The sequence below is a fragment of the Hyperoodon ampullatus genome (assembly GCF_949752795.1).
Source record: "Hyperoodon ampullatus genome assembly, chromosome: 3".
Lineage (NCBI taxonomy): Eukaryota > Metazoa > Chordata > Mammalia > Artiodactyla > Ziphiidae > Hyperoodon > Hyperoodon ampullatus.
In genome coordinates this window covers 179,658,764-179,671,471 of record NC_136916.1, presented here as the reverse complement: position 1 = coordinate 179,671,471, position 12,708 = coordinate 179,658,764, and the positions used below count along the sequence as shown (strand labels likewise).

The following is a 12,708-nucleotide window of genomic DNA, read 5'->3' as shown; positions in this document are numbered from 1 at the left end:
TTCCCGCCTCTGACACCGGGACACGGGACCTCACAGCCAAGACAACCCCACAGCAACGGCCCCATCGCTAGGCGGAGACCCAAGGGCCAGCAAGGGGCTCCTCCGGGAAGAGGCAGGAACCCAAAAGAGACCGTCGGGAGAGGGAGCGGGCCCCTAGGGCCCCTGAGACCCACTCTCCCACGGGTCCTCCCTGCCGTCCCCGTCTGACTGCCCAGAGAGACCAGGACAGGACAGAAGTGGACCGGCCCAGCCGCCCAGCGTCACTCGCTCACACCCCGCCCCTCAGGCGCCCCTCCGCAGCTATCAAGAGACTGGACGCATCAAACAGGCAGAGCAGTGCCACGTTCCATACAAAACTGTAAACAAGAGTCTTTAAAATGACAGAGGCCTCCTTAGTCCCAAACTCTGTGCCAGAGGCCCCACCCAGGGACCCCAGCAGGCGGAGGTGGGGCCCTTCCCGCTCTGGCTCAGGCCTTACACACCGGCGCCCACGCTGGGCGGACTGGTCGAGCAGGGGCTGAGGTCCGTGGTCCGAAGGATTCCTGAGATGAAGAAGCGGCCGGGGGTCCCCCCGCCCCCGGGTTCGGGCACTCTCCGCACCTAGCCCCATTGGGAGCCCGCCCCCACCCCATCCCATGCAAACCGCGCGCCTGCCGCCACGCGTCTCAGCGCCCCGGGGTGGCCCCTGTCACGTGTCCAGGGCGTCTCGCGTGGGCGAGGGCCCGTGGGGGCGGCCCGGCTGGCCGTGCAGCGGCGCGTGCGGCGGCACCGAGTTGCGCTGGGGGGCTGGGGGCTGCAGCTCCAGAGTCAGCGCGGGTGGCGGGAAGTCGCGCACCTGGCGGCGGTACTCCAGGAAGGTGCAGGCCTTGGTGGCGAGCGCCACCACGTTCTTGCCCACGAAGATGGCCGAGACGCGGCTGTCGCGGAAGACAGCCATGTTGGCAGCGCGCGCCAGCACGGCCACCACGTTGACGGTGGCGAGGCTGAGCACCGGGTAGAGCATCATCTTCTGCGGCGCGATGTGCTCGCCCTGCATGCTGACCTCGCTGAGCGCCACGCACGGCAGCACCAGCAGCAGCATGTAGCAGTAGAAGAAGGTGAGGCCCTCGGCCCAGAGGGGCAGCCCGGTACGCGGCGGCTCCCACAGGTTGGCCTGCATGTCCAACAGGTCCAGCAGGTCCAGCGCCACCCAGAAGAGGCGGCCGCGCAGGTCCTCGCGCTTCCGGAAGGTGCGCACATACTCCATGCGGTCGAGCGCCACGAGCAGCAGGAAGAGGCCGGGCACGCACACCGACAGCAGCAGCGTCAGCGCCTTGCGCGCCACCGGGTCGGCCGCGCCGCGCCGCGCCGCCTTGTAGTTCTGGAAGATGAAGTAGAGCTTGATCTCCAGCACGAAGATGTACAGGAACCAGAGGATCATGGCGTAGCCGCGCTTGGCCGTGCGCACCTCGGCGCCTACCCACACGGCCACGTAGCGCAGCACCAGCAGGAAGCACACGTCGCCCACCAACACGATGATGCACACGCCGATCTTGCGCGGTCCCTGGTTCTGCTCCACCAGGTACGCGTCCATGACCGCCATGCTGCCCATGATCACCAGCGTGGTCAGGCACACGTGGCGCCGGTCCGGGGGCGGCAGCACCATGGTCGGCCGCCGGGGCCCCGACCTGGGCGCGCGCAGCCCCACGCTAGGCGGGACGAGGCCCTGCGGCGGCGGCGGCGGCGGCGGCGGCGGCGGCGGCGGCGGCGCTCAGCCCTTGGGCATGGCGCGGGGCCTGTCCAGCCGCCCCCAGGGCGCCGCTGCTCCCGGCTGGCGAGCTCAGAATCTGAGGAGATCAGAGCAGATAGAGTCAGGATGCGGAGGGGGCGGCCTCTCCCACCCCGGCGACGTGCTTCCCGCGAGGGGCGCTGTCCCCACTCGGGGCCCCGGGCCTCGGCCGCACGCACGCGCCGATGTGCGCACGGGAGGCCGCGAGCCAGAGCGGGGCCTCCAGGGGGCGCCGCAGCCCCACCTGAGACCCGAGACCTCGTTCCCGCCACCGCCGGGGAGGAAATGGAACGGAAGTGCCTTCTCCCCGCCGCGCGCGCGTCCCCGGGGACCCGGAGGTTTGTCCCTGCTGGGCCCACGCCGCCGTCCCTCCGGCTCTGGCGGCCTGCGCCGCAGGCCCGGGGTTCCGTCCCGTGGCCGTTCCCGCGGGAGCTCGGGCGTCCTCGCTCCCGGCGCCGCACTGGGCGGAAGGCGGGCCTGCGCTCTCTGCTCTGCGCGCTCAGGGAAGGCCGGAGGAGCCGGAGCTCTGGACAGGTTTCCTGATCCAGGACTGAGAGTCATCCAAGGCCTGCGGATTCCATCCCAAAAGCCTCTCCGTGCCTCCCAACCCCTGCCTCGCAGCCCCTGCATCTTCCCTCCCCGCCTCGGCAGACTCAGTCTCCCCTCCGGTCCACCGTTCACAGGGCATGTGGACCAGTCTCTGCCCTGCTCCCACCGTGGCTCCCTACTGCCCTGGCTGCGACTCCTGCCGTGTACATTCCCCCAGCCCTGGCGCCAGCTCACCCACGCCGCCCTGCTCACCATGAAGGGGTGGTCCCCCTGCCACTCCCTCCCCCCGCCCTTGGGGGCAATCTCAGGAAGCCTGCCCTCCGCTAACGCCCACCTGGGCCTGCTTTGGGTCCCAGGGCCCCCTGCACCCCTCTCACTCCCCTGGCACTGGCTGTCATGGCTGTGCTGGTCAGAGTCCTGCTGCAGCCTGCGGGTCCCCACACCTGTGCCCGTTCACACCTGGGGGACGATGGAGGCCCTGAGCCCTCACCCACCCGAAAAGTCACTTGCAGGCTCACTCCCAGCCAGGCTCCCCATCCCTCCTGTCCCTCCTACAGCACCCCTGGCCCCAGGGCTCTGTTTACTGCCCTGTCTAGACAAGGACATAAAATTAAATGTCACGTGTGACTGTGGAGCCAGTGCCCAGCCTGCCCCTGGTGATACCGCAGCCCCCACTGCCTGGGGAGGGAGGTCCCCTTCCAAGTCGGCACCTCCACCCCTGCCCTCACTTCAGTGCTTCCCCACCCAGCACCCACCTCCCAGGGGTCCCTGCCGCCACATCCAGGACCCCCAACCACTCTGAGCTCGGCCGCGTCGAGTAGTAGGTGCCTCGGGAGGGTCATCGGCCTATGATGCCCCCGCCTCCACACTTCCGTGAGCTGCTGCTCCCCCCTCACACACCCACCCCGTGTCCGCCGCCACTGGGTGGACACGCTTGACCCACAAAGCCCCCCCGCCACACACACACACACACACACACACACACACACACACACACACACCTGGGCCTCCTGTGGCGGCAGCAGCGGCCTGGGAATTTCCTTCATCCCAGCCCTTGGCCAACTAGCCAAACAGCCGCTGCACCGCTAACCCCTTCCTCCCCACCCGTACCACGGCTCACTCACTCATCAAACATGCGCAGAGGGCTGAGGGTGCCGGGACAGACCCCGTCACAGAGGGAGCCCCGGCCCCTGCCCCAGGCAGCCAGCGCCAGGGCCTGGCCACCCCTCCCCCACACCCTGCCGGGCCTCTCCCTGGGGACTGGCCCCGCTGCCCTGGCCGGCCCGGGCCCGGCCCGGTGCCTCCTGCACGCCCCACTGCCCGGACCTCACAGACTCCGGAGCCTCCGGGCCCTTCACTGCCCGCCTCCTCCCCGGCGCCTCACACGCCCTCCCGCCCCAACCGTCCCTCAGTGCCCACAAGCGGTGGCAGGGGGAGAGAAAAGGGCCGCCCTCCCCCGGCCCCAGCCCGATCGGACAGAGCGCGGTGAAGGGGTTGGGCCGCTCCCCGCAGCTGCGTCTCCGCTCCTCTGACCCCACCGCCCGCTCCCCCGCCAGGCCTCACCCCTGCAGCGCCGCCCCTGCATCCCGCCGCCCCTGCGGCCGGGGAGTCGGGGTTCACCGGGAGCCCCAGCCCGCGAACCCTGCCCGCACGCCCTGCCCTCACTTACCCGCCGCCGGCCAGATGCTGCGCCGCGCCGGGGCCGGCTCCGCGGAGCCCGTAGGTGCGTGGGGCCGTGGCCGCGCTCTTCTGCGCTCAGCTGCGCCCCCAGCCCGCGCGCGCGCCCCGCCCCTGGCCTGAGGCCCCGCCCCGCGCTCCCAGCCGCCTGCGCTCGTCTGACGGAGATGGGGGTCCCCGCGACCCCGCCCCCTCCGCAGCGCCGGTTGCCAGGGCGACGGCACTGCGCAGCAACGGCCCCGGGACCTGTGGCACTGGGCAGCCTGACGCCCCCAGGGTCCACGCGCAAGCCCGGGAAGTCTCCTCTCCACCGTCCTCACCGAACAGCCGGAGAATCGCCCCGCGGGCGCCTCAGTTCCGCTCACGCTCTGAAATTCCACGGCAGCCTGTACCCGGGCCGCCCACCAGGGTGACCCCAATCGCCTGCGACAGGCGGCCTGCGGGACTCTGTGCCTTACCCGCGGAGCTAGCCCCGACGTGGGGGCCGAGCTGCCCGCCGACTATCTGCAGGTGGCCCCCGGGGACCTCGTTTGGGGACACGGCGCCGCGTCTCAGAGAAGCCCTGCATCCTGGGTTTCTGCAGCCTTCCCGGTTCTTATCTGAGGGCGGAGAGCAGGGCCACTGGGCAGCCCTCATCCTCTTCTCCAGCCATCCAGGCAGCATGCCAGGGTTTGGAGGCTCAGGCTTCCTTCCCCCCCCCCCCCGCCCGGAATCCCCACCCTGTCCTCACTGAGCACCGCCCCCAACATGCCAGCCATGCCCACCGCAGGATGGAGGAGGGGACCGCACCGGCTGCCTGCCTGCTGCCTCTGACAGGAGGAGACCAGGTCAGAGGGTGAAGGGACAACCCGGATCCCTCGCACCTAGTCAGCTTGCACCGAGGCCCCGCATGTGCCTGGTTCCACACAGGTGGCTGAGTCTGTGCAGGTGACGGGATCTGCCGCCCTCCATCAGCACTGGGGGCCGGCCAGGGGTGCACCAGGGCCAGCAGGGAGTGAGGATAGCAGGACTGCCGCCCTGGGCCGTCCATGAGAGGCACATGTGAGGTGCTGAGATGCTCTTGGGCTGAGCCCTCAGGATGGTTGACTGGGGGATACCAGCACCCATAGCCACTCACACACTTGATCTCACTGGAAGAAGTGTAGTCAGGACCCTAAAGCTGCCTCTGTGGCCAGGGAGGGGCCCCAGACCCAGGGATGGTTTACCTTCCCCAGGAGGTCTCCAGGGACAAAGGCCTGGTTAGCAAGGCCACTTCCCGCAGCATGGAGGGAGGAGGGGAGGAGGCCCAGGGAGCACAGGTTCCGTCTGGCCAGCGGGCACCACCAGCAACCACCTGGCCCAACCCCCCTAGCAGGCCCAGGAGGCAGAGGAGGGCCAGAAGCACCTCCAGGGCCCCCTGAGCCCACACCACAGCCCACACGGCCTGCTCCCTCCCTCCACCCTCCGCTCTCAGGGAGGGACTGCCCCCCAGGCCACCCTGCCCATCTCCTCTCTCCCTCTGCCCTCCCCACCTCACCTAAGGGCTGCTGGGAAGGCCCAATCTTTAACCCCCATCCTGCTTGCCTGAGTCAGTGCTCTGAACACCACACACCCCGTCGCCACCCCGGCACCCAGTTCTTGCCTCTCCATCCCCCTATTTGTGTGTCCACCCCGCTTGTGCCAGGCCCAGAGCCCTTGGGACATGGGCCGGCTCCCTCTGGAGGATGTCATTAAATGAAGGGCCTTGAGACCTGGGATCACCCAGATGATCAGGTGGGCCACTGTCATCACAAGTGTCCTGTAGGGAGGGAGGCAGGGGTGCAAACGCGCACTGAGGAGGGTGGCGTGTGGGACCGCCGAGGGGGTCTCTGTGTGAGGACCGCCCCCAGGAGCCCATCCTTCTGGAGCGACGTGTGCTGAAGTGACCCGGTGAGTTGTCAGGGCACCTGTAGTTTACCCTAAATGGTCCACAATACAACATACATTTATTTCTACACACACACTCACTTTAATAAAGAGAAACCAAATGTGGCAGGAGAGTAAGAGTTGCCGAATCGAGACCAAGGATTTATATATATATATATACACACACACACAAACACACACATATTTTGGGGGGGGGGGGCACACAGTTTGTGGGATCTTAGTTCCCTGACCAGGGATTGAACCCAGGCCCTTGGCAGTGGGAGCGCAGAATCTTAACCACTGGATCGCCAGGGAAGTCCCTGTTGTCTTTTTCTTTTATGTCTCCTGGGTTCCGTTTTGGGTGAGATGGGATAAACCCTGTCTCATTCGCTGAGTGCAGCTATACAAAGAAGGTAATGCATGAGGTACTGAGGGCTCTGAAGCCTGAGCAGTAACAGGCAGACTGGGGGAAGAACCAGAATGCGAAGCACCACCAACTTGGTGGTGAGTTTCTGGATCTTCCCCCCCATATCCCCAGGCTGGACTCTGCCTGGTCCCCCTGACATGGGGACATGACAGGGACAGAGAGCTCCGGGAGGGGCCCCCTAGTTCTGGCTCTGGGAGGGAAAGAAGAGAGACTGGGAGAAGAGAGATTGGGAGGGGGGGTGTTCTGTTTGCTGCTTTGGGGCCCCTGGGCAATCCCACCTCCACCCAGGCTGCAGTCAAGGCATCAGGGTTCACAGGCACCTTTTTAGGGAGAAGACCCTCCTCTCCAGTCAGAGGAGACGTGGTCCCAGAGGGTGGGACCCAGTTGCCTTGAGCAGACAGGGAGAGCCAGGCCCTTCTCTCTTTCTCAAGATGCAGGCACAGTCAGGGGGAGTGTGCAGGAGGGTGGGGTGACTAAAGCCCCCAACTTCTGCCAGAGGACTGGAAAGGGGAGCCCTAGGGAGCCAGAAAGTAACAGAGACATGCCGGAGGAGGGGCTCCAGAAGGCAACCCATGAAGTTGTTCATGACTTCTGGGCTCAACCCCGAGCCATGTGTGTCCGGGTCCAATCCTAATTGTCACCCTGAGTCCGAGAACTGAACTACAGGACACAGCACTGCACGAGTCCCACACTGGCCACTGGGCAGTGCCCACACAGGACAGATTCAAATAACACTGCAAAGGCTTTGAAAACAGAACTGACATTGAAACCACTACCCACAGGAGGCTATTTGGAATTTTCTGCCTGAACCCAACTGGGCTGATTGCATGCTAAAACAAAAATATCACCATTCTCAATAGGATTTAAACAAGACCAGATATTCATAACAAACCGTTTGAATGTGCAGAATACAATCCAAAATTACTCTGCATATGAAGAGCCAGGAAAATCCAACCCACAAGGGAAAAGAAAATTCAATATCATCATGTCACAAATATTCTCAACAAAATATTAGCAGATAGAAGCAAGCAACATAAAAAATAAAAACAAAGAAATACCACAACCAAAGGGAGGTTATCTCAGGAAAACAAGACTGGTTCAACATGTGAAAATAAATCAGTGTGATCCACCCATATTAACAATCTAAAGAAGAAGCCACGTGATCATATCAATTCATGCATAGAAAGCATTTAACAGAATTCAATATCCATCCATGATAAATACTCTCAGCAAACTAGAAATAGGAGAAATTTTACTAAATGTAATAAAGGGTATCTAAAAAGAAAAAAAAGAGAGACAAAACAAAACTACAACTAACATGATAGTTAATAATGAAGGACTGGGTGTTTTTCCCTAAGATCAGAAACAAGGCAAAGATGTCCACTCTATCCATTACTATTCGCTATTGTACTGGCAGTCCTAGCCAATGCAATAAAATAAGAAAACTAAATAAATGACATATAGAATAGAAGGGAAGAAATAAGACTCTCTATTCGTAGATGGCATGAAAGTCTATGTAGAAAATCCCAAAAGTTCTACCAAAAAAAAAAAATCTGAGTACTAATAAGTGAGGTTAGCGAGGTTGCAGGATACAAGGTCAAAACAACTTCAATCCTGCTTCTACTGGAAGCAAACAACTGAAAACCAAAATTTTTAAAGCAATAATATTTACTTTAGCTCCCCTCAAAATTAAATACTTGGGTATAAATCTAACAAAACGGGCTTCCCTGGTGGTGCAGTGGTTGAGAGTCTGCCTGCCGATGCGTTCGTGTCCCCGGTCCGGGAAGATCCCACATGCCGCGGAGCGGCTGGGCTCGTGAGCCATGGCCGCTGAGCCTGCGCATCCGGAGCCTGTGCTCCACAACGGGAGAGGCCACAACAGTGAGAGGCCCACGTACAGCAAAAAAAATAATAATAATAAAATAACAAAACACATACAGGATTTATATGCGGAAAATGTCTGTTCAAATTCTTTATACATTTTTCCATTGCGTTATGGTCCTTTTACTGTTGAGTTGTAAGAAGGAATTCTTTTTATGTTTTGGATACAAGTCTCTTACCAGATATGTAATTTGAAAATATCTTCTCCAATTCTGTGGGTTGTCTTTTCAATTTTTTTGATGGTGTCCTCTGAAGCTTAAAAACTTTTGATGACACATGCCGCAATGAAGATCCCACATACTGCAACTAAGACCCAGCACAGCCAAAGTAAATAAATAAATAAATTTTTTTTTTTAAAAAACAAAAAAAAACCTTTTGATGAAGTCCAGTTTATCTATCTCATCTTTTGTTGCTTGTGCTTTGGGTAGCATATCTAAGAAGGTTTTGCCTAATCCTAGTCATAAAGATTTTCCCCCATGTTTTCTTCTAAGAGTTTTATAGGTTTAGGTTTTACATTTAGGTCTCTGATCCATTTTTAGTTAAATTTTATGTATGCTGTAAGAAAGGGATCTGTTATGGGTTAAATTATGGTGCCCCAAAAGATATGCTGAAGTCCCAGTACCCGTGAGTGGGACCTTATTTGGAAATAGAGTCTTTGCAGATGTAATCAACTTAAATTGAGGTCATATTGGAGTAGGGTGGGCCCTAAATCCAATGACTAGTGTCCTTATAAGGAAAGAGAGATTTGAAGACACAGACACATACACAGAGGAAAGAAGACCATGTGATGACAGAGGCAGCTCTTGGAGTCATGCAGCTGCAAACCAAGGAATGCCAAGGTTTGCTGGCCCCACCAGAAGCAGGAGCAAATTCTCACTCAGAGCGCCCAGAAGGAACCACCCCCGCAGCACCTTGATCTCAGACCTCTAGCCTGCAGAACTGTGAGAGAACAAATTTCTATTATAAACCATCCAGTTTGTGGTCATTTATTACAGCAGCCCTAGGAAACTAATACAGGATCCAGTTTACTTCTTTTGCATATAAAAATTTCATTCTTTTGCATATCCAGTTGTCCCAGTACCATTTGTTGAAAAGACTTTCCTTTCCCACTGAATTGTCTTAGTACCCTTTCAAAAATCAATTGACCACAAATGTAAGGGTTTATTTTTGGATTCTCAATTCTGTTCCATTGGTCTATATGTCTACTCTTATTACAGTACCACACTGTCTTTTCTTTTTTTATATTTATTTACTTATTTTGGCTGTGCCGGGTCTTAGTTGCGGCACACAGGATCTTTAGTTGTGGCATGCAAACTCTTAGTTGCGGCATGTGGGGTCTAGTTCCCTGACCAGGGATTGAACCCGGGCCCCCTGCATTGGGAGCACGGAGTCCTAGCCACTGGACTACCAGGGAAGTCCCGCACACTGTCTTTTTTTTTTTCAAATAAACAATAATTTTATAGATAATTTTAGGAGGTATGAATGTGATAAAGAATACTTCGGGTGGGGTGTGCTACTTTATTTTTTTTTTTAATATAAATTTATTTACCTCTTTATTTTTTTTTGGCTGTGTTGGGTCTTTGTTGCTGTGCGCAGGCTTTCTCTAGTTGCAGCGAGCGGGGGCTACTCTTGGTTGCGGTGCGTGGGCTTCTCACTGCAGTGGCTTCTCTTGTTGCGGAGCACGGGCTCCAGGCATGCGGGCTTCAGTAGTTGTGGCACGTGGGCTCAGTAATTGTGGCTCTTGGGCTCTAGAGCACAGGCTCAGTAGTTGTTGCACACAGGCTTAGCTGCTCCACGGCATGTGGGATCTTCCTGGACCAGGGCTCGAACCCGTGTCCCCTGCATTGGCAGGCGGATTCTTTTGTTTTTAACACCTTTATTGGAGTATAATTGCTTTACAGTGGTTGTTACTTTCTGCTTTATAACTGCACACTGTCTTGATTACTGTAGCTTGTAGTAAGTTTTGAAATTGAGAAGTGTGAATCCTCCAACCATGTTCTTCTTTTTTGAGATTGTTTTGGCTATTCTGTATCCCTTGCATTTCCATATGATTTTAGGATCAGTTCGTCACTTTTGAAAAAAGCCGTCTGAGGTTTTGATAGGGACTGCATTGAATCTATAGATCAATTTGGTGATAAACGTAAGATGTCTTTTAGACCTCCTTTAATTTCTTTCACCTGTGTTTTGTAGTATTCAGAGCACAAATTTTACCCAACATTTGGTTAAATTTATTCTTAATTTATTCTTTTTGATGCTGTTGTAAGTGAAATTGTTTTTCTTAACTTCATTTTTGGATTATTCACTGCTAGTGCATAGAAATACAATGGACTTTTGCATATTGATCTTGTATCCTGCAGCCTTGCTGAACTCATTTATTAGTCCTAATATTTTTTTGTGGATTCCTCAGGATTTTCTATATACAAGTTCTTGTCATCTGCAAATATAGTTCTACTTCTTCATTTCCAACCTGGATGCCTTTTTTTTTTTTTTACTTGCTTAATTGCCCTGCCTGGAACCTCCAATATAATGTTGAATAGAAGAGACAAGAGTAAACATCCTTGCCTTGTTCCTGATCTTGGGGGAAAGCTTTCAATATTTCACCATTAAGTTTTTGGTTTTGTTTTTGTTTTTTTTGTGGTATCCGGGCCTCTCACTGTTGTGGCCTCTCCCGTTGCGGAGCACAGGCTCCGGACGCGCAGGCTCAGCGGCCATGGCTCACGGGCCCAGCCACTCCGTGGCATGTGGGATCTTCCCAGACCGGGCACAAACCCGTGTCCCCTGCATCGGCAGGCAGACCCTCAACCACTGCGCCACCTGAGAAGCCCCACCATTAAGTATTACGTCAACTGTGGAGTTTGGGTAGATTCCTTTCATCAGGTTGAGGAAGTTCCTTTCTATTCCTTGTTTGTTGAATGTAACCAATTAGCTCTAACTAAGGTGTGAAGGTGATTCAACAGAGAAGGGATAGTACTTTCACTAAATTGGACACCCATATGCAAATAAAAACAAAAACCCTCAACCTAAACCTCAAATCTCATACAAAAATTAACTCAAAATGGATCATATACCTAAATGTAAAACTATAAAACTTTTAGAAGGTAATGTAAAAGGAAATCTTCATGACCTGGTGCTGGTCAAAAACAAACAAACAAACATGACACCAAAAGCACAATCCATAAACAATAAATTGATAAACTGGACTTCATCAAAATCAAAAACTTTTGCTCTGTAAAATTCAAGTTTCAAGGAAGTTAATTCCTACCTTAACAAGTTTTTCCAGAAAATAGGTGGCAAAGGCTGTGATGAGGCCAATGTAATCTTGATTCCAAAACATTATAAGGAAAATATGAAGAAAAAAAAGAAGCAAATTATAGACCTATTTCACTTCAAGCATAGATATGAATGTTCTAAATAAAATTTTAGCTAACCAAAACCAACTGTATATTTAAAAGTTATAGTATCATGATCAAATAGGACTTCTCACAGGAATGCAAGGATGGTTTGACTTGGGAAAGGGTGTTGATGTGTTAATATAATGTAATTCATTACAATAAAGGAGAAAATCATATGATTGTCTTGATTAATAAAGACAAAGCACTTAATAGTTATGATTCTAAAAAAGCCCCTAAGAAAATAAGAGTGGAAGGAAACTTTCTAAAAGCTATAAAGAGTTGGGACTTCCCTGGTAGTCCAGTGGTAAAGAATCCACCTTACAATGCAGGGGATGTGGGTTCAATCCCTGGTCAGGGAACTAGGATCCCACATGCCACGAGGCAACTAAGCCCGCATGTCACAACTACTGAGCTCGCGCGCCTCAACTAGAGCCCGCGTGGCACAAACTACAGAGTACATGCGCCCTGGAGCCTGCGCACCACAACTAGAGAAGAGAAAACCCGCGCACCACAACTAGAGAGAAACCCACGCACGGCAACAAAGAGCCTGCACGCCACACGAAAGATCCTGCATACAACCAAGACCCAACAAGCCAAAAATAAAAATAAGATAAATAAATAATAAATAAATCTTTTTTTTAAAAAGCTATAATAAGTTATGTACCAAAGGAGTACAGCAAGCACCGTACTTAATGGAGAACCTTAGCTACATGCCCTTGAAGACTGAGAATAAGGATCACCACCTCGGATTGGTAAGCGTTAGCAAGACGGCCAAAATGAAACTACCATCATCACAGTATCTTTCTACACCAGCAACAGTAGGCAATGAATCTCTTCATATAGAACCCCTACCGGTTCTGCTCCTCTGGCCGGACCCTGATGAAACACACGGTGATAAAAGCAGCGTAGTATTGGTACACGAACTGACCAGTGGAACAGAAGGGAGGTCAGGATAGATGGGAGCTGAATATGGAGAAGGCCCAGATCAACGAGGACAGGATACGTCTGTGTGGAGACGGTGTTGGAAACTGGCTCACCACATGGAAGAGACCTGGATTCCTGCCTGACACACAGAGGTGGACTCTGAATGGAGTGAAGACCTAAACGTTGAAGAAAAAACTGACAGAAGG

General features: G+C 54.8%; 1 protein-coding gene across 1 annotated transcript; it reads right to left on the bottom strand.

The window, feature by feature from the left end:
- Nucleotides 1-350: 350 nt before the first annotated feature.
- On the bottom strand, nucleotides 351-1,645 carry TMEM121 (transmembrane protein 121; the record flags this gene model as incomplete). Its single annotated transcript, XM_079699848.1, has 1 exon — nucleotides 351-1,645. The coding sequence occupies one exon, from the start codon at nucleotides 1,643-1,645 to the stop codon at nucleotides 689-691; it is 957 nt and encodes a 318-aa protein (XP_079555974.1). The 3' UTR covers nucleotides 351-688.
- Between the last annotated feature and the right edge of the window lie 11,063 nt (nucleotides 1,646-12,708).